The sequence below is a fragment of the Temnothorax nylanderi genome, unplaced genomic scaffold (assembly GCF_030848795.1).
Source record: "Temnothorax nylanderi isolate EJ_2023f unplaced genomic scaffold, tnyl_v1.0 TNYL_tig0089_pilon, whole genome shotgun sequence".
NCBI lineage: Eukaryota > Metazoa > Arthropoda > Insecta > Hymenoptera > Formicidae > Temnothorax > Temnothorax nylanderi.
Window position 1 is genome coordinate 733,740 of NW_027249151.1, and position 22,956 is coordinate 756,695.

Sequence of the window (22,956 nt, forward strand, 5' to 3'; positions counted from 1 at the left end):
TAGACAGAGGTGAGAGGAAAGAGAAACAATCTTCGACCTTGCCCAAGGAATTATAATTCAAAATTAGCTTTTATTCCTTACGTTTCGTTCCGTTACACAATAATGTATTTCTCACTGTATATAAAAACAATTTATATAAAAAAAGTCTCGACATATTTAATTATATATAAAGATTATCATTATTCGATCGTTAGTCTATGTCTTTTTTTATGTTCGGCAAGCTTTATTAGTTAAGTACCCCTTTGCACCAACAGCCTTGATTATTCACTTTAATTAGTAATTGCCTGTTTCTATTTATATCAAAATTCCAAGTACAGTATAGATCCGAAAAAAATATGTCTTTTACAGTTGTAATTATGACATACATGGAAATAATTTGGTTTAATCATATAAATATCTATATACCAATAATAAAGCTAAGTTTGTACATTTATTTGTTTGAAACGGCAATTAAAAACGGCTGTATAAAATATGGATACTTAGCTCTCTACTAATCAAATAAGAATATATAATTTCTGGCAGTGTCTTAGAAGTATATATAAACTTTTAAGTTTATACACGTATACATAAATTTCAGGCACTACATGAAATCACTAAATATAATATGATAAATTTTCTTATTATAAAGGATGAAAAATATAGTTAAATATTATTAGAATATAATTCGGCATTGGAAACATTTTGTTTCAAATTAACTCCAATCAGTTAAGCTGCTAAAATTTTATAAATATCGCTTAGAATTATTAAATAAAACAGTAATTGACAATTTTACAAAAATCATATTTTATCCTTCTGTTATGTTGAGCACAAAAATGTCTTATTATTTACGTTAGTTAAGATTCTTATCAAATAATGCGTAGCATTGCGAGGTGAGATAAAGCAAAGTACAAGATCCAAACTGGATTAATGTACTTGTAGTAAATAATCTAGATACTATGTTCTGACGATGATGCTGCTGCCAATTATTAATAGCGTTCATTGCTCAGACTAACGCCCTTTCCTGTCCATCTTTCTTTCAAATCTACCTTCAGCTCCAGGTCTCTCAACGCGGCTTTCGCGTTATCCTCCAATTTGGGGCCATGTAAACGTATTGCATCTCGTAGTACTTCCTCAACGCCATACATCAAGAACTCCTTAGATTCAGATTTGTTTCGCACCGACATATTTCTAATTGCCCAAGAGGCTTGTTTTAAAACGTTTACATTATTAGGATAAGCCTTCATAGCATCTACGATCACTTGGGCCGCACCGCAATCATAGAACACACCAGCATTTGAAGTGCTTCGTAAAGATAACGCCGATATGCAACTCAATCCCGCAGTTACGACGTTCTCCGATCTCTGTTAAATATTAAATTTTAGTGCAAACATATAAAAAAAAAAATCTTTTCACTTAGTTAATAAAAAATATTTTTTAATATTTTTAAGAACAATTATATTTTAAGAACAATTTTATTGTAAAAAATATTGCTTTTTGTCGCATGTAAACTTACTTTCATTCTACTGATAGCGGATACGATTAAAGGGGCGCATCCGGAAGTGATGATATGAGACTTCACGTTGTCGTTGCCACCGAGCGCTTTGAGCAACTTTAAAGCCTGCCAATTCAATTTTTCAGAGTCTGGATATTCGGTCATTATATCCAAAATGAATTTCAATCCCCCGGCATCTTCTACTTCCTGACAAAATTCATTTCGGACAACCAATGCGGCCAGGGTGATCATTAGGTCGCCTATGACCTTCGTGTCTTTTTTAAATCCTGTTTGTGGCAAATGTATTTCATCACAATGCGAAATTGCAGTAAAATGCATACATTAATTAATCACGGTAGAATATAAAATAGCAATACAGAATAATATCTATATTATAAATAAGCCTAATGCTAATTTCAAAAATCATCATTTAACGATAATTATCAAAAGTGATTCAGGTTAATTGTAAAGCTATTTGAATATAATTTACTTTTCAATAATCCCGTGATGACATCGAGAGCATTCTTTGCCATGATAGTTGCATGTTCATGTGCCTTGCCGTATTCGTGCCTAATATCATCGTCCAGAACCAACGCTCTAATTACCGAGCATGCATCCTTGATCTCTTGCGCGCCCACATCCGCGCGCACCAATATCTTCTTGAGTTTCTCAAAGATATTGGTGTCAAAGATCTTTTGCCTATTCAACTCGTGTTTTATGCAGCACTCTCGTATCCAACCCAGCAGGCATTGTAACGTTGCTGCATCGCAATGTCTTTCTAAAATCCTGACAAACAAAATTTTACAAGTTACTTTGAGACAATAGAGATGAATGCTAAAAGTACATGGTTCTTGTGATCTTAATCTCTCGCCTTAAATAATAATTCTTATAATTAGAGGTATCAATTTTTCTTTATATCAGTTTTCTTCGAATTATTATAAATTTATGCATCAATTTTCAATCAAATTTATACAATATGATTCTTGTGAAAAAAAAATCAAATAATTATTCAGATCTACATTTAATAAATAACATTACAAAGGACAACAAGAGACGTGTTAACTTTTGTATCATCCAATAAAAGTTGTTTCTTTGCCATTAAAAAATTTGATTTAAAAAAATCTTGATTTTTATATCAGCTTCCGAATTAATAGATAGTCGTCAGAGGAAAAATAATCAGAATCTATTTCAAATACACCGTTTCCTTTTTTTCTAAATCATGGCAATTTTCTACGGGATAATCCCATAATCCTTACTCTATCTGCAACGCGATTCCTTCGTCGTCCAACAGATCCGGATAACCGGACATTAACGAGGTGATTGTCTCCAGCGTCGATTTAAGTATCGCGTGGTCCTTCTGGCAATTTTTCAGGAGGTCGATCAGTACGTTGTAACATTTGCGTTTGCCCGCGTAAACCCTGTGTTCGATGTCCTTATCCAACTCGGTTCGCAGTTCTTGCAACGTCTCCGGCACGCATTCGTAACTCTTGTCGTTCACGGCGCACGTTAGTCGTTCCAGGCACGTCACTATCTGCTTATATTTATCCTCGAGAACTGATTCGGTGACGATGTTGCTCAGATCTATCCCCTGCGCGCAAATAAACGCTATCCGTGAATTATATCGTTATGATCGGAGCGTGCTGCGTTTCTTTCAAACTTAACTTATCTTACAAATATTTAATCTTTAAATACTTTTACGGTATAATTAACGTTATTTCTAAGAGGGTTTTCTTGCGGCAGTCGTTTATTCGCGATAAAGTAGTAACGATGTGCGAATGACGACGAAATTTTTCGCATTTTTTTTACGTGAATTTAATTTTTCCTTTCTTAAGGGAAAAGATTTTCTTTTCCGAACAGCATCGAAAATGTTACGGCACAAGAAACGGATCGATCTCTTAAGATAGACGATAGTGACACAAGTGCTCCGAAACTAAAAGCGTCAAGAAATGCGGCAGGAGCGCGTAACAGATTTTATTTTTGCACCGCAGGTGCATCTTCCAATTAAGCTCTAAAACTTTGCTTATAATAGCGATATAACATCAATTATCGGATACTATTTATTATTAGTCGAAAGAATGTTTAATAAGAACGTTGAAAAGTGTATTATTATTAATTACAAAATTAAACCTTAAATTTTGAAAAATAAGATAATGATACAGTGATGAAATAACGACAAGATTATTTAACGATAAATAATATTCAAGATATCAATTTATATCAGTAATATTTTTTATTTCACGCAGTATTGCGTTTCATATTTATTTCTAACGACAACGCGGAAAATTTTTGATGACTTGTTCGAGCCTGACTCATATAATCGAGTTCCTAAGAAACAGAACTTTCGATTAATCACTAAGCGCTATCTTTTTGACATTTTCATTTAAATGTACATGTTGATTACGTATAAATTCTATTTAAAGCTTCCTAACGTTTTAAATAATTTCGAACCTTTTATTCGCGATCGTGATAAAATAAAAATGAAAACAATAGTTCTCGTCACGTGCGCTGTGAAACAAAACAGCGTATACTTTCTCTTTGTGTTTATAAATAAATAAGTTACAAATATATCTATATTAATTATATAATTAATTAATATGTTAATAAATATATTGAAAAATCAATATATTAGACAAAATAAACATACGTGTATATATCATTTACATATTAATTTTAATTTTTAGAAAAGTATCTAAAGTTTTCCCGAAATGTCCGTGACTCGAAACCTCGTTCTCTCTTTCTTTGAACAAAGGTGAAAATTTCCAGCGGCCTAGCGGCTGGAATGAGTCACATGATCGCACGCCACGCGCGAGGAGCAAAAAGGATATATCTTTCGCTGATCGGCAAGCGGTGGTGTAAACAAAGGGACGCAGTACGCAGTGAGTACCTTCATTTCGTAGCACCTGACAGCGTCCTCGATCGCCTCCTCCTCGGTTAAACCGAGGCCCTCCATCAACTCCCTAACCTCCTCGTCGTACGTCTCCTGGGTAATCGTCGTGCTCATGATAACGCGGGTTTCTCTCGCCGGTGCTCCGTTTTTCTATATAAGGAAATGAACGCCGTGCGAGTCGCGCGCGAGCGAGGCGAGCGTGTGCCGAGCGTACACTGACTCGTCCATGTGATTGTGATAAGAGAGCAGGACAGCGGGACCTGTCAACGCGTCCGCGCGTTCGCAAACACCAGTCTCGGCTCCCGGCTGTACCCTCCTCGTGCAAAAAGTTCGAACGTCCCTGTAATGAGTTCTCGAACGCGACGATTTTACAAAAGTGCTCTCGTTCTCCGCACAAGGACGGGGAAAAAATGAACGAATTTAACGTTTTCATTTTTATTTTACGTACGTTTTAATTTTTAAGATTTAATATAATTTCTATTTTTTACATAATATATTTCTAATTTTTTATTACTACTTTTTTTAAACAAAAAGAAACCAGCGTGCCGTGCGGAAAAAAATGGAGAAACAACGTTGCGAAGGAGCGCAGATGGAACGAACCGACTTAACAGGTTTGTTCTCAGCAGCTGAACTCTTTGCACTTTTTCTCTTTTTTCTCTCCAATTGTTTCGTCGTATGGCTGAGTTTCCACTGACCGCGTCACGCGTCGCGTCATCCGAATTAACCAATCAAAATATCCCATTTTATAATATTATTTGTAATGTAATAAAATTGGATGTTTTGATTGGATAACGCGACGCGTGACGCGCTCAGTGGAAACTCAGCCGTATACGCCTATTTTATTTTAAGTGCCGAAAGTACAAGCCACGGCCACAAAATGCACGCGGAGGAACAAACCTGCCAATTAACAAAGAATAATTCATAATAAATATCAGTATATAACCAAACGATATTATTAATTATAATATCTATTTCGGAAAGCTGCGTTTGAAATTGCCGGGCCAGCAACTCTCGAACGAGCGATCGCGCGCATAGTCGATCGTCGATCTCGAAAATCGAACGTTGCGACTTCAGCTACCCTAGGCCCTAGGCTCTGGCCTAACCGTGTTCGTTCGTGGTGTCGCGACCAGTCGCGACACGGCCGACGATATTATTATTGTGTCCCCCCTCCCTTCACCCCTCGTGGTTGATATCCGACGCGAGTTCCCGGCATATGCGGCCAACGGAGACGGTCCGAGAGGAGAGAGAGGAGTTCCGAGCGTCGTCGTCGTCGTCGTCATCGTCGTCGCCGCCGTCGTCTTCGTAGCTGTCGCCCTCGCGCGCCGCCGCTTCCCTTCACCGCCGATCTCCGAGCGAGGTGTCCGCGCCGCGAGAATTCTTCGTCGCCGAGAGGAGTCCCGTTGGCGAGGTGTAGCGCATCCGCCTGTCCTCGCAGCTCCCGTTTTTTTTTTCGCCTTTCACTCGACGAGCGCGACGTCAAAAGCAAGGTAAGCGTCCCTCCCGGGGGGGCCCCACACGCACGGCACGTGAACTCGCATTCGCGTCCACGTCGTGACGCGCGGTCTCACGCGTGCACGCCGTGCACATATTCTCCCTCGGTGACAGGATACCTGACGGATATTCCACAGTGTTGTTGCTCCGAGCTGACGAAGGACGCCGACGGAATTCCGTATCGCTGGATTCTGGATCCTACAAACGTGAAATCGTCTTGTAACATCATATCTTGTAATAGGAAGCCTTCTGCGTCTTGCACGAAAAAATTAGCTTGTTTAAGCTTCCACCTTCCTGAATTCTGTGAGCCTTGTGGACGCTGAAAGACTTGTTACTTTTTCTGGTATATAATATCTTTAATCTCGTGCATAGCTTCTTAGCAAGTGTTTTCTTAGAGCGATTAAGTGTCTGAGCAGAATAGCTGACTTATAATTTCAAGACAGTGTTTTATGCTTTAAATCTTTGTTTTTAGCAACGCACAATACTGTCTTGTGTCTCAAGTCTTAAACGATTGTACAAAGTGTCAACATTGTAAGACTTGAGACACAAGACAGTATTGTGCGTTGCTAAAAACAAAGATTTAAAGCATAAAACACTGTCTTAAAATTATAAGTCAGCTATTCTGCTCAGGCCCTTAAGCAACCTGAGTCTCTTTGACGTAGGTCTGAGAAGTAATAGTTGAGATTTTTCAACCAAGTTGTTCTTCGAGATGTGATTACAAAATTTCTCAGTTAAAATTGATTTAAAATTGATTTGTATTGAGAAAATACAAATTGGTTTAAATATTTTCAGATTATCTAGGTATATATATCTAGTAGTAGATATATTTTCTAATTTGAAATGCTTTCACTAATTTAAAGAAAAAATACTCTAAATTCAAGCTGTTAGAATATCAGGATTAAAGACAAGAAATTATATTTGTCTATTATTAGTTAATTGCAATATGAAAAAAATTGTTCTTTGACTCAAATGTAATGTTATATCGTTTGTGTATTTCAGAGACTACAGTTTGTAAGCTAGTCGCAGTATCTTGGATATGAAACGTAAAAATAGCGAAATAAAGGAAGACCTACACTCGAAGAGTGGATGTCCGCGGAAGAAATGCAAAGGAGAATGATAACGATTATAATGCATCGCATCGTCATGCATGAATAGTTATTATAGTGTTCATATTACCTTATCGTAGAGGAGTTCGGCATATTGGATGAACCAACGTTGTCAGGACAACATTGTCGTACTGCATCTTACATATTTTATGTACAGCGATAGAGATAATTTTTAAAAGGATATAACATTGCTTAAGGAGTAGCTTTTTTAACAAAGAGTAAATTATTATTTTTAATAATTAGAAGTAAACGTGTGAGAATCAAATCGTATGTGCCCAATAAGAAGAAGATAAGCTATATTGACGATTGCACAAAGATCGGCTTTCCTAAATAATGCTCAAACAGCCGCACATAATCGGAAATTAAAGAAGAGCCTCTTCTCTCTGATACAATTCAAGCGAAGGGATAGAAGTAATGCTTTGACTCTCTCTGAAGAGGATGCGTAAGAACCGAGAAAGATTATGTCCTGTGATTGTAGTATCCCACAAGATTCTTTATGTTCGCTGTGTGACTGATAAACGACTAAGCTTCTCGCGTACGCTTTTTTATGGAGACGACGATCTGCTGATGTGATTGTTTCCTTTGCAAGTACCTACTAACGCGCTACTTCCGAGAAGATTGTGTGTCGTCCCGTGCGACTCGAGAAGCAAGCAAGAAGACTTTGTACCTGGTACGAACATTCATTATACTAATCGGCTAGAGATATATGCAAATGAAATTTTGGTATCATGTCTGACGACATTCTTTTAAAAAGTCATTCATTTCCATAATTTATGCAGTTTATATTTGTATGATTTTGTGTTTAGACACGGAGGGTACAACCGACGAAGTCCTAATGCTGAAAGGAAGCTTGTCGCCGTATCTCGACACTCACAATGAAGAAGAGTCGTCATATGTAACGCTCAGCAATGGGCCATACGGTAAATATTAGTACTATGGTACTTATACAATATCAAACATTACTTTCATAGCTTACTGTATTAAATTTCATAGCTACTGTATTAAATTTTTGGGAATCGGGTCGTTGTCGATGGAGATGATCGTAGGAGAGGAATGCGTGATTGTATGAAATGATTTTGATGTATGTTTGGGGACACATCCTCCACATACATCAAAATCATTTCATCCAATCATCCACTCCTCTGCGAGTTGCAATGGTGAGACTCCACTAGTATGTGCCCAAATTCGCTTTTGTTGGTAGCATCATCCGATGAGATCGTCGATGAGGGCTATCGTTATCGAATTTGTTTATATATTTTAGTCGACGCGGTTAGGCGCTCGCGAGAAAGTGCGTTTGCCCGCGTGCGGCTAATTAGTGTGGTACCATCTTAGTAGGGGCACACGCGGCCACCACAGATTAATTTGTTCGTCACTTGTTACAGCGTATGTAGCGGATTCCACGAGCACGGAACACAACTCGTATAATCACGTTCTCGTAGATGCATATTTTGTAACGCCCATTCTTTGCAAGCACTGTAAGTACATCGCTAATTACAGTTTATGTAGTTTATTACACTGAAAAAAAAATACTTAGATCCAAGAAAATATTTTTTCACATAGTATCAATGGTTTATTTACTTAATAGGCGATTTTTGGCGTGACTCTGGTATAAGCAACCAACGGGTACCAAACTGCACCAGAACCAATAGCAGCCACGGATAGCGACTTTGGTATATGTACCAAGCCATACCAAAGTCGCTATCCGTGGCTGCTATTGGTTCTGGTGCAGTTTGGTACCCGTTGGTTGCTTATACCAGAGTCACGCCAAAAATCGCCTATAATCACATATTTATTTAGAATTAGATATTTTTACTTAATTTAAGTAAATGTCTTGTGGCATCTTATCTTTTTTTTCAGTGTATATAAATTAAGCTAGTATTAACGTAGAAGCATTATTAAAATAATTTTTCTCAGTCTGTTATCTATCCTTCTGCTCTTGCCGTTTATTTAGTTGCTATAATGAAAGTGCGATCGAGCTATTTACTTTATATTGGATAATTTATAATCGTGATTTAGAAAAATCTTATCTTGTTATAAATGTATACAGATATTCATATACATAATCTTGTTTCGCAGGTGAAGATTATATCTGGGGCACCGGAAAAGTGGGAGTCAAATGCAAAGGTAAGACGTTTCATTACAATCATATAATTAGATGTAAAATGTTAAAGCTTCGTTTTTTTTTTTCGTTTTCTTATTCGTGTCAGACATATTGTATTTCGTATGGCGCATAGTGACGCACCTTTGACCCGCTCTAGCGGTATATTTGCATGATAAGTCCGAAAATAGATTAAATTTTTCCACGCCGAAAATAGCCTTCAGCAAATGTTACGAAGGACATATATTCGGTATTCGCACGTGGGTGGGTAAATAAAGAAAGTATCTATGATCGTATGTACTTATAATATCTCAGTAATCGTCCAAGCTACATCGACGATTTGTATCGTTAATTAAACGTCACGTTATAGATAAATATACACGATCTTGGAAGGATTTTAAATGGATTTTAAATGGAAGATATTTCCATGTCAACAGAAGTCGCGAGATATTGAAAAACGCGAGATGAGAATTGTCGTTTCCGATTAAGAGGGAAATATTCATCATTTTCGTCGCTTATCGTGCGACAGTATTGTCCTCGCTGTCTACGGCGAGGATGCCTTCCATGGAAATATGTAACATCGTGACACTTCCAAGGCTGGTCGGGCAGGTCGTCGTCGCAGTCATCCGGGTGAACACCCGTTAGATCGCGGCTACACCCCTTTCGCCGGGATCCGCGCGTGTTGATCATCGATCCTCGCGTGGATCACCGTCGAGGGCGGCACCGTAGCATAGTAACACGCCGGCGACCCGCGCCGATTTCAAGAGCGGCGCGCTATCGCGTCCCCCTTCACCTTCGCCGCCGCCGCCATCACCACCACTGCCGCGCCGGTTTTTCTCCCGAAACTCCGCGGCCTTCTCCGGCCTCCCTGATCCCGCCAATCCCTCTTCGCGACATCGTACGAGCCAGGACCGTATCTAATCGGGGCAACAGTTTCCGACTCCGGTATCGCAGGTATCGTTCTGCCTTTTAATCCCGGCTCGGCTAACGCGATTGCTGTACGCCGTTTCGGTCGGAAAATCGAAGTCAGTATGGTTTCTTAAGCAGGGCACAACGATAACTGTAATGTAAAGTTTACCGCACGGAGAGAATTTTCTCTTAAAATTTACCCTGAAATCATGGTAGTTGTGGGACAACATGTACCACCAAGAATTTTATGCGAGCTATTCTGATTAATATCTACCATAATAAAAAGTATTAATATCTATTACATTAAAATATAAAATATGTTTGATTAATTTTACTAAAATATATCTAGGAAATTTCAATAATTTTTCAAAATTTACCTATCTGCTTGGTAATTTTTATCACGTTGTTTGTAAAATGTCTTTTGTATATTTTAAAAATTCCTTGGTTGCCAAATTGTCCCAAGTTTGTAGTGAATTTAAGGGTAAAATATAACAAAAAATTCTCTCCGTGCCTGTAAGGAAATAAAAGTCGAAATACAAATATATGGAGATGGATGCGAAAGAAATATGTAATTCGATGATATCATGGAAAGTGTAGCTATATTTGGATATTTCCAATTATAGATAATAATTGTCCAATGCTACTTTTAGCAGTACGCCTTAAAAGGCAGTTCTAATCTATATGTAAATTTATATTTATATTTGTTTCTGTTTCAAGTAACATAGGAAGAATACTATCATATAAATCTTTTGAGATGTCACAATAGGTACAATGTTTCTAATATTACAATATTTTAAAGTTTTATTTTTTACGATAATATTTTTTATTGATATCATCGAATTATGAAAGATGGTAGTTGGAAATAAAATTCATTGGCGAATGCACGCGTGCAGATTTTATTCTCATACTTTATACATGATCGTTCCAATTTGGGACAAAATTCCCAATATTTTACATTCGGCTTTTTTTCATTGATCAGATGAGTTTAGAGAAATATTTTCTCTTTTATCTACCTAACCGAATGCTTTGAGAAACACAGAGAGAATTTGAAAATTCGAAGATACTGAAGCACATTTATTCAACATTAAGATATTCTCTTCTACAAGTAAGATATAAGAAATCTATGTATATGAATACTTGCGATTTGTTAAAGCTATCTCTCTTGATAAGCGTTACGTTGATCTTTGCTCGCGTGCTTCGAGTATAATGCCATTTATATTTATTCGTATATTTATTCGCTACAAAATCATCTTTATGAGTCACGTGTCACGAATCTAACTCGCACGGCCAGATCATTGGTGCCTGTCATGACAAATCGATGACAAAAGTCATTTGCAAGTGCGTTGCGAGATACGGAGAAAATACCTCGCGATAAAATGCAAAACATCACTTACATGGTATGCGGAATATGCATTTGCTCGACGCTTAAAGAAGCCTTAAAGAAAGGAACGCATTTGCTTATGGTTTTTTTTTCTTTGATCAAAAACATCTTATCCGCATCGTTCTCTTATCGCGGTTTCTTCTTTGCATGACAGTGTCTTATTTGACATGCCGCCCTCCACGTGGAAGCGGACTCGCGTTGTAATTAGATCAAGTAACAGGTCTCGATCCGCCACGTGACGATCGATTACTTAGCCGATTATAATGCCCGATATCGCTGACCGACCGAATGATGACTTCGTCTTATTTGGATCTCTGTCTATAATTGACCGCATCGTCATCGTTACATTATCTATCGCGTAATTTCGTAAATTGCAGAATAATAATTGTTTTCGACTGTCCCATATTCTTCTGTTACATCAAATTCTAACGACCAATTTGGAGTTAGAGAGAATCTCGAATGTCATTATTTACCATTTCATTCCCTACCTTTCAACATAGATAATTAAGATCTCAAAGAAAGATTCTATTGGATTAAAGACGATTTGAACTAAGAGCCTATAGAGAATCACGTTAGTACAAACGACCGTCTAACGATCGTCTTCAGCTCGTATTCTTTTCCGAATATAAACCCGACGTGTTATTTAACGATAAATAATCTTTCGGGGTCTCGAATCTTACGTGCGACGTATCGAAACCTGGTGTCGAAGTTTTTCCGATATTTATACACGGTGGAGTCCACTTCTAAAAATACTACGAAAACCGGCGCGATCCGGTTTTCGCGAGTGCCAAGGGTTAATTGCGCTCCCAAAGCGCTTTGTTTGTTCTTGTTGCAAAAATCGTCGCGCACGTTCGACGTAACTTCGCACGCGCGTGTGCGACGGCGGTTTTACCACGGTCGAGGTGTTTCACTCTCTCTCTCTCTCTGGGAGTAGTGACGTGCGAGTGCGGCCGTTTCGCTCGCGAAGGAATAGCGCTGGCACGTGGTAATCCTTGAAAATCGGCGTGTTCGATTATGAAGCCGCGAATGGGCAAGCGGAGTCAGCGAGCGAGACGCATTCGTACGCCCACGCGACTTTTCATTTGCATCGAACGACGAATTGCTCAGCTACTTATCGAACGCTGCGAAATTCAACGTTTCCCCCCCCCCCCCCCACCCCCGGAATATTAGTTACAGACGGTAGATCTGGCATACTTCGACGTAAAAGTCTAACGTTAAATAAAGAATAGATGCCTCGAGATATCCTGCTTTTATACTCCACTTTAATCTCGTGAAACGTTTATGCTGAGTCAAAGATAAAAATGTTAGAAGCTATTGTTGAAATAAGTTGGATTAAAATCGCATCGAGTTCCATCTCCAGAGAATTTTGACAGGGACAAGATGTTGCTTCTACTTTTGGATCAATCAACTTCTCTCTAGAGATATTTATTTTTAAAACAAACTTGATATCGATTACATGTTTGCTCATAAATCTTATAACTCTCATAAATCAAGCTGTATCTAAGTGTATCCAAGTGTAGTCGACATTTCAGTTAAGGGAATATCGACGTCACGTTGGTTGCAGAATCTATCGTTAGAGCTAGGCTATTCGTATATACGCTTAATTAACGCTTATCACTTCGGGTTAGACACGTTTTGATTGCGTCTAGATATTCGTGCATCATGACATCCCGACAGTTTAATATCTTCACTCTTTGACGCACATTTTTAGCGCTATCGACAGTCTCGTGATACGCGCACGATAACACGACAAAATTTAACTTTTTAACGACGCTATTAAAGATATAAGGTCACATTCTCAGAGATGGATAGACAGTCGCGACCTTTCCATCTTTTCTCTTTTACTTCGACAACGTATTTTCAATGGTACTCGACAATACGTTTACTTAAGGTGGTTCAAGCAGTAATTTGAAGTCACAAAAACAACTATTGTTACTATATAGTAACAAATATGAATGATTTAGTATGTAAAAATCAGCATACATTTAAATTAATTATTCCGTAAGGTGTTTTCTCATTTAACCGTTGCTATAAACTGAAAATATCAGAGCAAAGTCACAAATTTGACTAGAGTTGGTGATATAACCATAAATATGATCACGCCGGTAAAGAATAAAATATACTATTGTAAAATAGAAAAAATATACGTCACAATTTCTATAATTCCGCGATAGTGAATATATTTATACAACTGCCGAAAAAAATATGTTATCCTTATAACCTCCATTCAACGGTGGGAGAATGGTAGGACACGCGTCTTGTGCGTCAGCTGACGCGTGCGACGTTGCCAAGCAGCCACTCAAGACGGCCGCCATGACTCTCGTGTCGTGTCGAAACGTCGAAAGTTGCCGAAAGTTTGTCGAAAGTTTCGCTTTATTTATATACGGTACGGTCAATCAGTTTGGTGTCGCGTCAGTATCTTTAGAAATGTTTATTGCATCGATTAAACAGTTTTTTATTCGTTTATCTACTCGAGAAGTATGAACGTATTCCATAAATGTGCGATCTGACCCTCCTTTCCCTATTATCACCATGTAAAATTGGCAAAGTTTACGGACATATATCTCCGGAACCAAGCGGTAAAAAAATTCGAAATTTTTCAGACACACTCTAGGAACGTTAACCTTTCATTTAATATCATATTTTCCGGGCTATCTACATTTGACCTAAATGCTTGAACCACCTTAATCCTCCAATTGGTACGACGGAAGTCGTACGAGATGAAATATGAATTGCTGATCGAGTAATTAAACGTCGCCGTTGCGTTGCGTTGAGGAGAATTTAATTGGTCGCGTTCGCCTTCGCGCGCATACACATCCCGGTAAATTTTCGGCGGTGCCTCGGCGGTGCGAACGCATTCGTGGGGCACGCTTCTTGCCAAATTGCGATCAGCTGCTTCGGCATAAATCTCCGACCGGTGTCAACGGAATACCTTCGCGCGGAATAAACACGCGCGAGAGGTATACGGAAACAGCGGGGAGACGGAGAGAAGAATTTATTGCGCGTTCTGGGATAAATCCCATAAGTGCATTAAAACGTGGGGCGAGCAGTCGGTCCGGAGTCGGTCCGGAAAAATTGCGAGTAGAGACAAAACTGCGTGGACCGCGCGGTAACGCATTAAATTTTACCACTCGCGAATTATACGTGTCTGTCGGATTTTCGTTTTCTGCAAATGTAAATTTTTGTGATTACATTTTTTGAATCGTAAATTAACCGTAATACGAGTTTCCTATAAAGAACGTCTGTGTAAATATGCATTTCACTATTTCAGTATTTTATTATTTCCATAGTTGTCTGTTTTCCGATGTTACACGGTTCATAACTGGTCAAGGTAGAAAATGAAACCTGTCCATTAAATTAATTAAAGTGAAAAATTACATCCTCCTTGTCGACTGTTTTCCATTTGCGTCCCTAAAATTCAAATTAGAATTATCAGTTCAATTATTAAATATTAATATATGTTTTATTATTGTATTGAAAAAAGTCATTTATTTACTCAGTTTTTACCAATCGATTTTGGGGCAACTAAAAAATATTCCTCTCCCGTGGAGCTTGTTATCTTCGTGTCGATTTGCGGTTCGTGCAGCCGAGGGCGCATCGCGATGCATCGACAACTCCCGTCAGTTGCTGGCAATAAGGCTAAAAAAAAAAAAAAGAAGTATCGTGGGTCCGCGATGCGCTTCGCTTCCTCGGCGCACGAAGCTGTTTCGAAGGACAATCGAACGGGGTCAAAAGTCCTCGCGTTGCTACGCGAAACGTTACGAGAAGCCATGGAAACGAGCCGGTCGCGCAAGCGCCTCGCATTTTCCCTCCCCGCATTCTCCCCTCACGGTCCCCTCCTCTCTTTCGATTTTCCGCGATTTCCGGCTGAGCAAGTCGCGAGTTTTCCCACTTCTCGGCCTTTCAAATCGAAATTGACGTTGCCTCTTCTCGTCCCGATGCGTAACGCGCTCCACCCGACATTTCTGTGCACGTTCGATACGACGAACGTTAATTTGCGTATCGCGTTATGATGACCTCGGTGTATCGTTATACCTCGCTTATATGTCATGCTTTTCGTTATTGGAATTTTCATTTTTAATGTGAACCTCATCTATGTGAGACTATGTCGAGTCTCTCTATTTTGAACATGAACATGTATGTAATTTAAAAAAAAGAAACATCAGTTGAACGCACATGCTATCTTTCACGTTTTTAAATCGATAACTATAAGATAATGAGATTCGGAAACATTTAAAGACCAGCATGTATCAAATGGAACTCTTAGAAAATAATTAGCAAAAAATGAACAAAATCTCTTGATGATCAGAAATCGATCTTCTATCGAATTAGAATGTGGACCACTCGTTTATTGTTATTTTTTATTTACGTAAATGTTATCACCCACATTTTTATGGTATATTTGGTGCTAAGTGTGACTTTTATATTTAACATTTATTAGCCGCAAATGCGATAAATGAAAGTAAGAATATCAGTAAACGAGTCAATAGGGGAAAATCGGCGGATGATGCATCGTTATCCTTTCAAGGGTGCATGTGCAGCGGTGCAAGTGAAAATGGCGATGTCGCAACAACTACGGCTGTTGACCGCTACGAAAGAACGAAAGTCCGTATTCTTGACTTGCCGCAAGACTTTCTCATTGCTCGTTTAACAATACGAGCTACGTTTTTTAGTCAACTTAAATTGGTTTATTAATTTGCCTCGATGTACAGTCGGTATTCATTTTTCTTCTCATCTGATTATTGAAATAATTAATTTATTTCTCTTTTGCCTATTTCATATATTTTTTAATTAAAAGAGAGCAACGGTCAAGTTTGTCGAATCTTTGAAAGTATAAATAAAAATAAAGAACAATATATTTGTCACTTTAGTTAATTAAATAAAGAAAAATCAAACCGTCTTAATTTTTATACGGATTATAATCTCAGCATTGAAATATCGATACAGTTGAGAGAAGCATATTCACTTTTTAATTAAATGTAACCGAGTAAAATAGCATTTAAGTGTCGCGGTGAATTATATTTTTACCATATGACGATCGAGATTATAGCGTGCAGGAAGATGTTTGTTCGCTTACTCGTGTCTTGGCGATAGTGATCGATCGGTCAACGGAACACCACGCGACGAATATTGGGTCAAACAGCGCGATCTAAGTTCACCACTCGACGGCTAAAAATGGTGCCACTGTTCATTGACTTCAAGGATGACTTCAATCAATTATTTGCGACTAGGCGTAGTGGCGTAGTTCTCTCCCGGCCGTGTCGCAAAAGCCGATACCTGCACTCATAAACCTTAATCCTTCACGCTGTTGTCTCTGATGCATCGGTCACGCTATATTTCGCCGTTTGCGTGCGATAGATTGCGTGCAACGATGTATATGGTCTGTCATTGCATCCTATCTGTATATTCATTACCAAGTGACAGTGAAAACCTATCGCTCTTATCCCGGACGACCGTCCATACAGTATTGTTTTCAAGATCTAATTTATTTTAATTTAGGAAGGCAATCTGTTAAGTTTTTTGATATTCAAGAGTATATTCTCTTTCTGTTTAAGATTTTAATATTTTTATTATATATCAATATATAATATGCTGAAATTCAATTTACTGTGCATAGAAGTTTATCTATTTTGTCCATGACTACGTCGTACCAAGAAAACCACGTTATAAAGCTATCCAAGAGTTTATAGCGAAGAATCTAAGAAAATTATTTTACTGAATATACAATGTACATATCTGAAACTTCATCGTAGTAAGAATCTTTTCTATAAATTGTATTTATGTTGATAAAAGGATGGCTATGAGAGTCAGACGCGGTTATCTGTGCGTAAATTATCAGATTCACTGATTTATTTCCAGTGTATTATACATTCGTACGTTTCGGCTTATATTTATGTCTTACATATGTAGATGGAAATAATCTGTGAAATGTAAAAAAATTTCCAGTATATTATTAGATTCTTAATATACGAACTCTCGAACCTTAAGTATCTTTGTTTACGTGGCTATTAATTTGTGCGGTATATACTCTCTTTCGTCCATCGAGAACAGTGGTACCTGAACGTCAGCGCAGATTTACAGCGAAATTAGTTAATATCCGTTTTATCTCCCTGACTAACTTCCGCGTTTGGCTTGTCGTATCCGCGGCGCATCACCGCACTTCATTTCACACGCTCGATAGCTTTTTGATAGCTGATTGGCAGTGCCTGCAGTCTATGGCCTTAATCGACCGATTTCCAACGACAAAACCTTTCTCTTCTGCACCATTTGTACGATTTACTGTTGCGCTTCGGGCCGCGCAATTATCGCCAGCCCTGCCTGAAAATCGTTTTGTCCCGTCCACATACACAAGTGCGCCGTAATCGCGTTGAGGACTCCATTTCCCTGACAAATTTCCAACCGCGAGAAATGAAGACGCATTGCGAGTTTTAATCAAACGTTTAATTAAATTTAAATTTACAAGAAACCAGTATTCTCTCTCGCGTGCATCAAGCTTAAATTATAATTACAAATTAACTTTGTTTTCTTTTATTCTTTTCAAGCTATTGCACTTGCGGTACTTGATCATTTGTGACGATAATCGTATGATGAACAAATAGAAACAGAAAAATTAATTAAAAATATAATCGTATCTTTCTTTTAATAGATATTGATTATTTTGTATAATAAAGAAGAGAGAAAGATATCGAATCTGCCGATTATTTTTACATTATTTTTACATACCTTTTTAATAAGTATTATGCTTATTATTACGATATCAGTCGTAACGTGATTCGTTTATTTATGCGTGAATAAACGCCCCAATCAATCAGAAATGGTCTGCTTTATATCGCGGATCGAATTCTAATATTAACTATTAAATTTTTTCCTTGCGCACGCGGGTGCGTTCGTTTCACTTCACTTCACTCGCTCGATAGCCTTTCGATAGCTGCTTGACATTGTCTGCAAACTACGGCCCCAATCGATCTACTTGAAACGACAAATTTCTTCCTTCCGCATCGATTCGCCATTACGGTTAGCAATAAGTGTCCTTATTGTCTGATAAAATAGATTCGGGGGAAAAAAACTTTAAGTCGTTAATCCTTACACACGTGGAGGAAAGGATAAATATTTCTTCGCTTTAGAGCGATATAACTTTTTTGTTTACCGTAAACCGTGATAACCGCGTATCAGCTTATCCGAGATTTACGCAAGTAATATAAAAATAACCGGGGCTCTTTCTCTCAAAGCTACTTCGCAAACTCCGATACGAACTTTTCGGCGGATCTAGCGAAAATTCGTGTTCAGCTTGTTGTCGATCTTCGGCAACTAACATCCCCGTGCCGGCAATCTCGATGCATCACTGCACTTCACTGCACATATCTCGTGCGATAGTCTTTTGATAGCGGGGCCTGCAGTCTATGGCCTTAATCGAGCAATTCCAAACGACCGACCTCAAACCCTCCCTCTCGTCACTCTCTTTCTCTCGCTCTCGGTTTATGCAACCGGCACATGTTGCACTTTAGCCCGCGTCGGTGCAAATCGAGATGCAGCGCGACCTCGGGAGTGCGTTCGGCTCCCCCATTGTAACGGGACGGACCGTCGTTTACGATGGACGTAACTCGAACTCGGAGAATTCAGGGATGTTAAAACTCGGGGGATAAAGTTGAAGAATTTTATTAGCGCGGGAACGCGGACGAAAAATTGTAGGAAAAGAATTCAAATATCTTGGAGTGCCCTTTAAGAGCGTGGCTTCACGTGGTTTATATGCCGTGACTGTCTCGAAAGAGTTAAAGACTTGAAAATTCAATACGTCAAACGCCAAAAGAATCTTCAAGATCCACGAAAATCCCCCCGCAAGCTCAGAGATTCGCAAAAATCTTTAATCCCACAAATTCGATGAAGATCGTTTGTCCAAAAATGAATCGCGAGAGATTTCTTTATCAATTTTTCTTTTTATTAATCTTAAACGATCGTTTGTACGGTACACCAATACATACGTGGAGCGTTACTTCACATCCAAATGCGTGACGAAAATAACATCGTAACTTGGCAAAAAGATCGAGTTACCTAACGATATTTTTTAATCGTTCGGTCACCGGTGCATCTCTACGGGTCCAAAATTATGCTTCTCTTCTTTCTCGCGTCGCGATATTTGCCGCCAATCACTATAGTCATTCGATGCCGAAAAGGGAGCAGTGGGCCGAGATCTGTCGACGGATTCGCAAGTCACGCGGCTTAATGCCTCGCGGAGATATCCCGACGTCATCATGTCGGCCGCGCGAATAAAAGCGACGGAAAGAATGCACAAGCCTGACGTAATTCACCGTGCACGTTGCCGTGTTCTAGAGGAGCAGACTAATTAGACGTTGTTAGCCCGTAATGAGGAGGTCCCTTGCCGCCCGCGAGAATCGCTCTTACATGAACGCGTACGCAAATCGCCGCGAATTGACGGAGGAAAATTGTCGGCCAATATCGTCACGAAAGCAGCATTGAAACGACCCGAGTCTAGATATAGATGCATACTGACAAATAAAGTATCTTGTTAAACGAGCACCAAAGTCTTCTATAGAAACGGCACAGCATAATTTTTAGTTCAGAAATGTATTAGCAGTATTAGAATTTTTCTCAGTTTTTTTATTACGATTTTTTTTATTAATCATTTTTTTGTTTAATCATAGACTAACGTGCATTATAGCGTTTTATCGTTGATGTGTGAACAGTGTGAGATGTTTCATAAAATTTTATAATGATATAAAAGAACTTGAAAGAACCAGAAAGTCTTAGATTTTAATATTTAATTATATGATCTTATCTATATCGAGGAACGATAATAAAATCTTTTAATCTTGTCTTTTAGATACATTATCAGTCTTAATCAGTTGAAGTGTCTTCATTTTAATAATTTGTATAGACCCGGAAAAAATCTAGATACATCCACGAATTTTTATTTACGAACAAACGATAAACGTCGCGATATTGATTTAAATGATTTATTGTTTGTTCATAGATAAAAGATAATAGATCGAAGAACGATTTCAATCTTTTTTTCTCTTCCAGCGTGTGATAATGAAATTTTTATATTTATAGGTATATTGGCACCCACACGTCTTAATCTTATCCGCGTATAAGAAGATAGAATATCCCCTTTAATTTTATCCGCGTAATGTCTTAACAACACCGGCGTCTACGATGATCTACGATGGAGCCGTGAGGCGGAATTATTTCGGGAAAGATCGAAGATCGCGCGGCACTTTTTCATTTTTATCGCGACAAGGGGGAGATCTGCATTGCGACACTGTCTCTCCTGCTCTTTTTGGAAGCTCAGTCGGCATCCTCGTTTATCCGATTCCAGCGCGATGATCTATACGCCATAACTCTGGCTATCCCATCCCCTCGGAGGCTGATGTGCGTATGGATCACCCGGATTGGAGGAAATAAGAGCGTGCGGATCGAAAAATCGAGTGATCTAAATTTGGGGATAATGTAAAATGCTATCTTGCGTGGGTGCGTAAAAGAAAAGTATATTCAAGACGATTCAATGGAATTTTTTTTTTTCGATAAATTGAATTCGCTTTTTTTCTATTTCAAGATGAATGGCAACTCCTTTGGTGGAAGAAAATATTTTTGAGCATTGCAAAAAACTAGATGTCTTTGAAATATCAGAAAATGATTTTTTGAGAAATTATATAAATGACAAGAAATAATGATAATTTTGTTTAATATCGTTGATTATCGAGCATCGATATTTGTTTGCCATATTTAAATATATTGATCTTGTGTGTTTTAAGCAAATAATTAGCAATAATTAGCACGAAAAAAATATGTGCAAAAGTTGAAAAGTTTTCTTTGAAAACATTTCAAGAATAATATTTTAAAATCTTGACTTTGAAATAATTTACGATATTTAATATAAAAAAAATTATAGTTTAATTGAATTAAGTTGAAGAGACTTTATACGCATTTCTGGAGCGAGTTGTCGAAAACTTTCCTAGAAGCAAGCGCGACCTTTATTAAAATCGGATCAATCACTGAACTCGAAACAATGATAAAGCCATCACGAGAAGTCTTGAACGTTAAATTCACCCATGTAAAATCTTCAATTATACCTCTTGATCCCCAGTCGCGTCGTTCTCTAATCGATATTAGAGAGAACCGCTCCTGAAATTCTCTCAACGCGCTACCGCGCTCAACGCGTTCAAGTGTTCGGCCTTGGCCGGTTGCTGCGCTCGTCAAGGATTTCGCATCCTGGGCATCGATGACGTCGCCCGTTGTCCAAGGGTCGGAAAACTCGGAAATGGATTGGACGGGTGGGGAGAAACGAGGCTCTCGTGTGGACGTGCACGTAACCCGCCGACGCATGTATATAGTCGCGCTATGCAATTTGTCATCCGACAGTCGCGTATATCTTGTGGCATTATTGATCATACGACGAGATCTCCTTTCCTGATGACATATCTTTTTTCTTAGGCTTCTCGACTCTCCGAGATATCGTTGATACCGTTGATGCAATGACCGCGTGGTTTATTGGCTATCTGTAATTAGCTGCTTTCCGCCTTGCTTAAACGCGAGACTCGAAAATTTAACGCCACGTCAGATGCATTGGCACACGCTTGTTTATAAGTATAATATATATTGTAATATTTTTCTGTGCACTCCCTACCTCAACTGACGTTCTTTCTGACGCGGATTCTGTCGTCGCTGCTTGCGCGATATTTATCGTCGTGAAGGCGCACGTTTTGTCCTCGACGCGTCCGTTCGGTGACACTTTGTATAACTCGCCGTCGTGCACGCTCGTACGTGCATTGCCGCTCGTATGCGCGAGCTCGGTATCAGGTCGGTCGATTAAACTAAAATTAACTCGTCCAGTTCGCGCGAGCGAGTTCCCTCTTTCGGAACACGTTCGAGCATTGCGTTCACGTCCACGTGTCCTTACGTCGTCCTGGAACTGCCCCTAAGGAACCCCTCTGCTTTACCCATGCATCGTGCGCTTTTGAAAACACATTGATGAAATAAAAATAACACAATCTTTTATTAACTTTATTTTTAATAACACATTTGTAGGAGATTAATTAAAATTTTGAATCTTGAAAATCTTTTACATTATTCATTTATTATAAATTTCAAGTTTTGTGTTTCAAATTTGTAATATATTTTAATTTGTTGTTTACTTAAAGAAATTTTTATATTAGCCAAGTTTATCTTTTGAATAAATAATTATATTTTTAAAATTTTACATATCTTATTTTCTAAATAAATTACGAACTATTAATAAGGATAATTATTTATTCTGAATTAGAGGTCTTTCTTCGAGGCATTCCTTTGAAAATCATATTTTACCATTGGCGACTTGACTCGACAGAAGAACATTTATGTACAATAATTATTAGTTGAAAGTTTATTATTAATTACAATATTTATTTATTCATAAGTACATATAATTCCACAGGTACCTCGAGGCATTTGTCTCGAATTAATCCCCAGCGTTCATTCGAGAATGTATTTTTATCTGAATAATAATGAAAGATAATCAGTCTGGACTTTATTTTATCCTTCGACATCTGTCGATAAATACGTATCTTTATCCCCCCGAGGCGCTCTTTATGAATCTATTTTACTCCCATATCTGAGAGC

At 38.4% G+C, this 22,956-nt stretch overlaps 2 protein-coding genes and 2 long non-coding RNA genes across 5 annotated transcripts in view; 2 read left to right on the forward strand and 2 right to left on the reverse strand.

Annotated features, from left to right (window-relative positions):
- Positions 1-50: 50 nt before the first annotated feature.
- Positions 51-4,655, reverse strand: LOC139774897 (armadillo repeat-containing protein 6 homolog). The gene is made up of 5 exons (XM_071710431.1): positions 4,356-4,655; positions 2,728-3,059; positions 1,962-2,257; positions 1,493-1,758; positions 51-1,340 (listed from the first exon to the last, which is right to left on the reverse strand). Exons 1-5 carry the CDS (start codon positions 4,470-4,472, stop codon positions 966-968), a joined length of 1,386 nt encoding a protein of 461 aa, XP_071566532.1. The 5' UTR covers positions 4,473-4,655; the 3' UTR covers positions 51-965.
- A 795-nt stretch (positions 4,656-5,450) lies between these two features.
- On the forward strand, positions 5,451-7,624 carry LOC139774906 (uncharacterized). The gene is made up of 3 exons (XR_011718712.1): positions 5,451-5,845; positions 5,987-6,192; positions 6,849-7,624. It is a non-coding gene; the product is annotated as an uncharacterized lncRNA (long non-coding RNA).
- A 1,407-nt stretch (positions 7,625-9,031) lies between these two features.
- Pi3k21b (uncharacterized) overlaps positions 9,032-22,956 on the forward strand; it is a 33,126-nt gene continuing 19,201 nt past the window's right edge. The window contains exon 1 of the mRNA XM_071710438.1: positions 9,032-9,079. The gene's annotated coding sequence lies outside the window, so the exon portion shown is untranslated. The remainder of the gene's footprint in view (positions 9,080-22,956) is intronic.
- On the reverse strand, positions 14,597-22,146 carry LOC139774905 (uncharacterized). Of its 2 annotated transcripts, XR_011718711.1 has the most exons (3): positions 21,986-22,146; positions 14,840-14,982; positions 14,597-14,754 (listed from the first exon to the last, which is right to left on the reverse strand). It is a non-coding gene; the product is annotated as an uncharacterized lncRNA (long non-coding RNA). The 2 variants fall into 2 exon arrangements; XR_011718710.1 differs by having other exon boundaries at positions 14,597-14,982.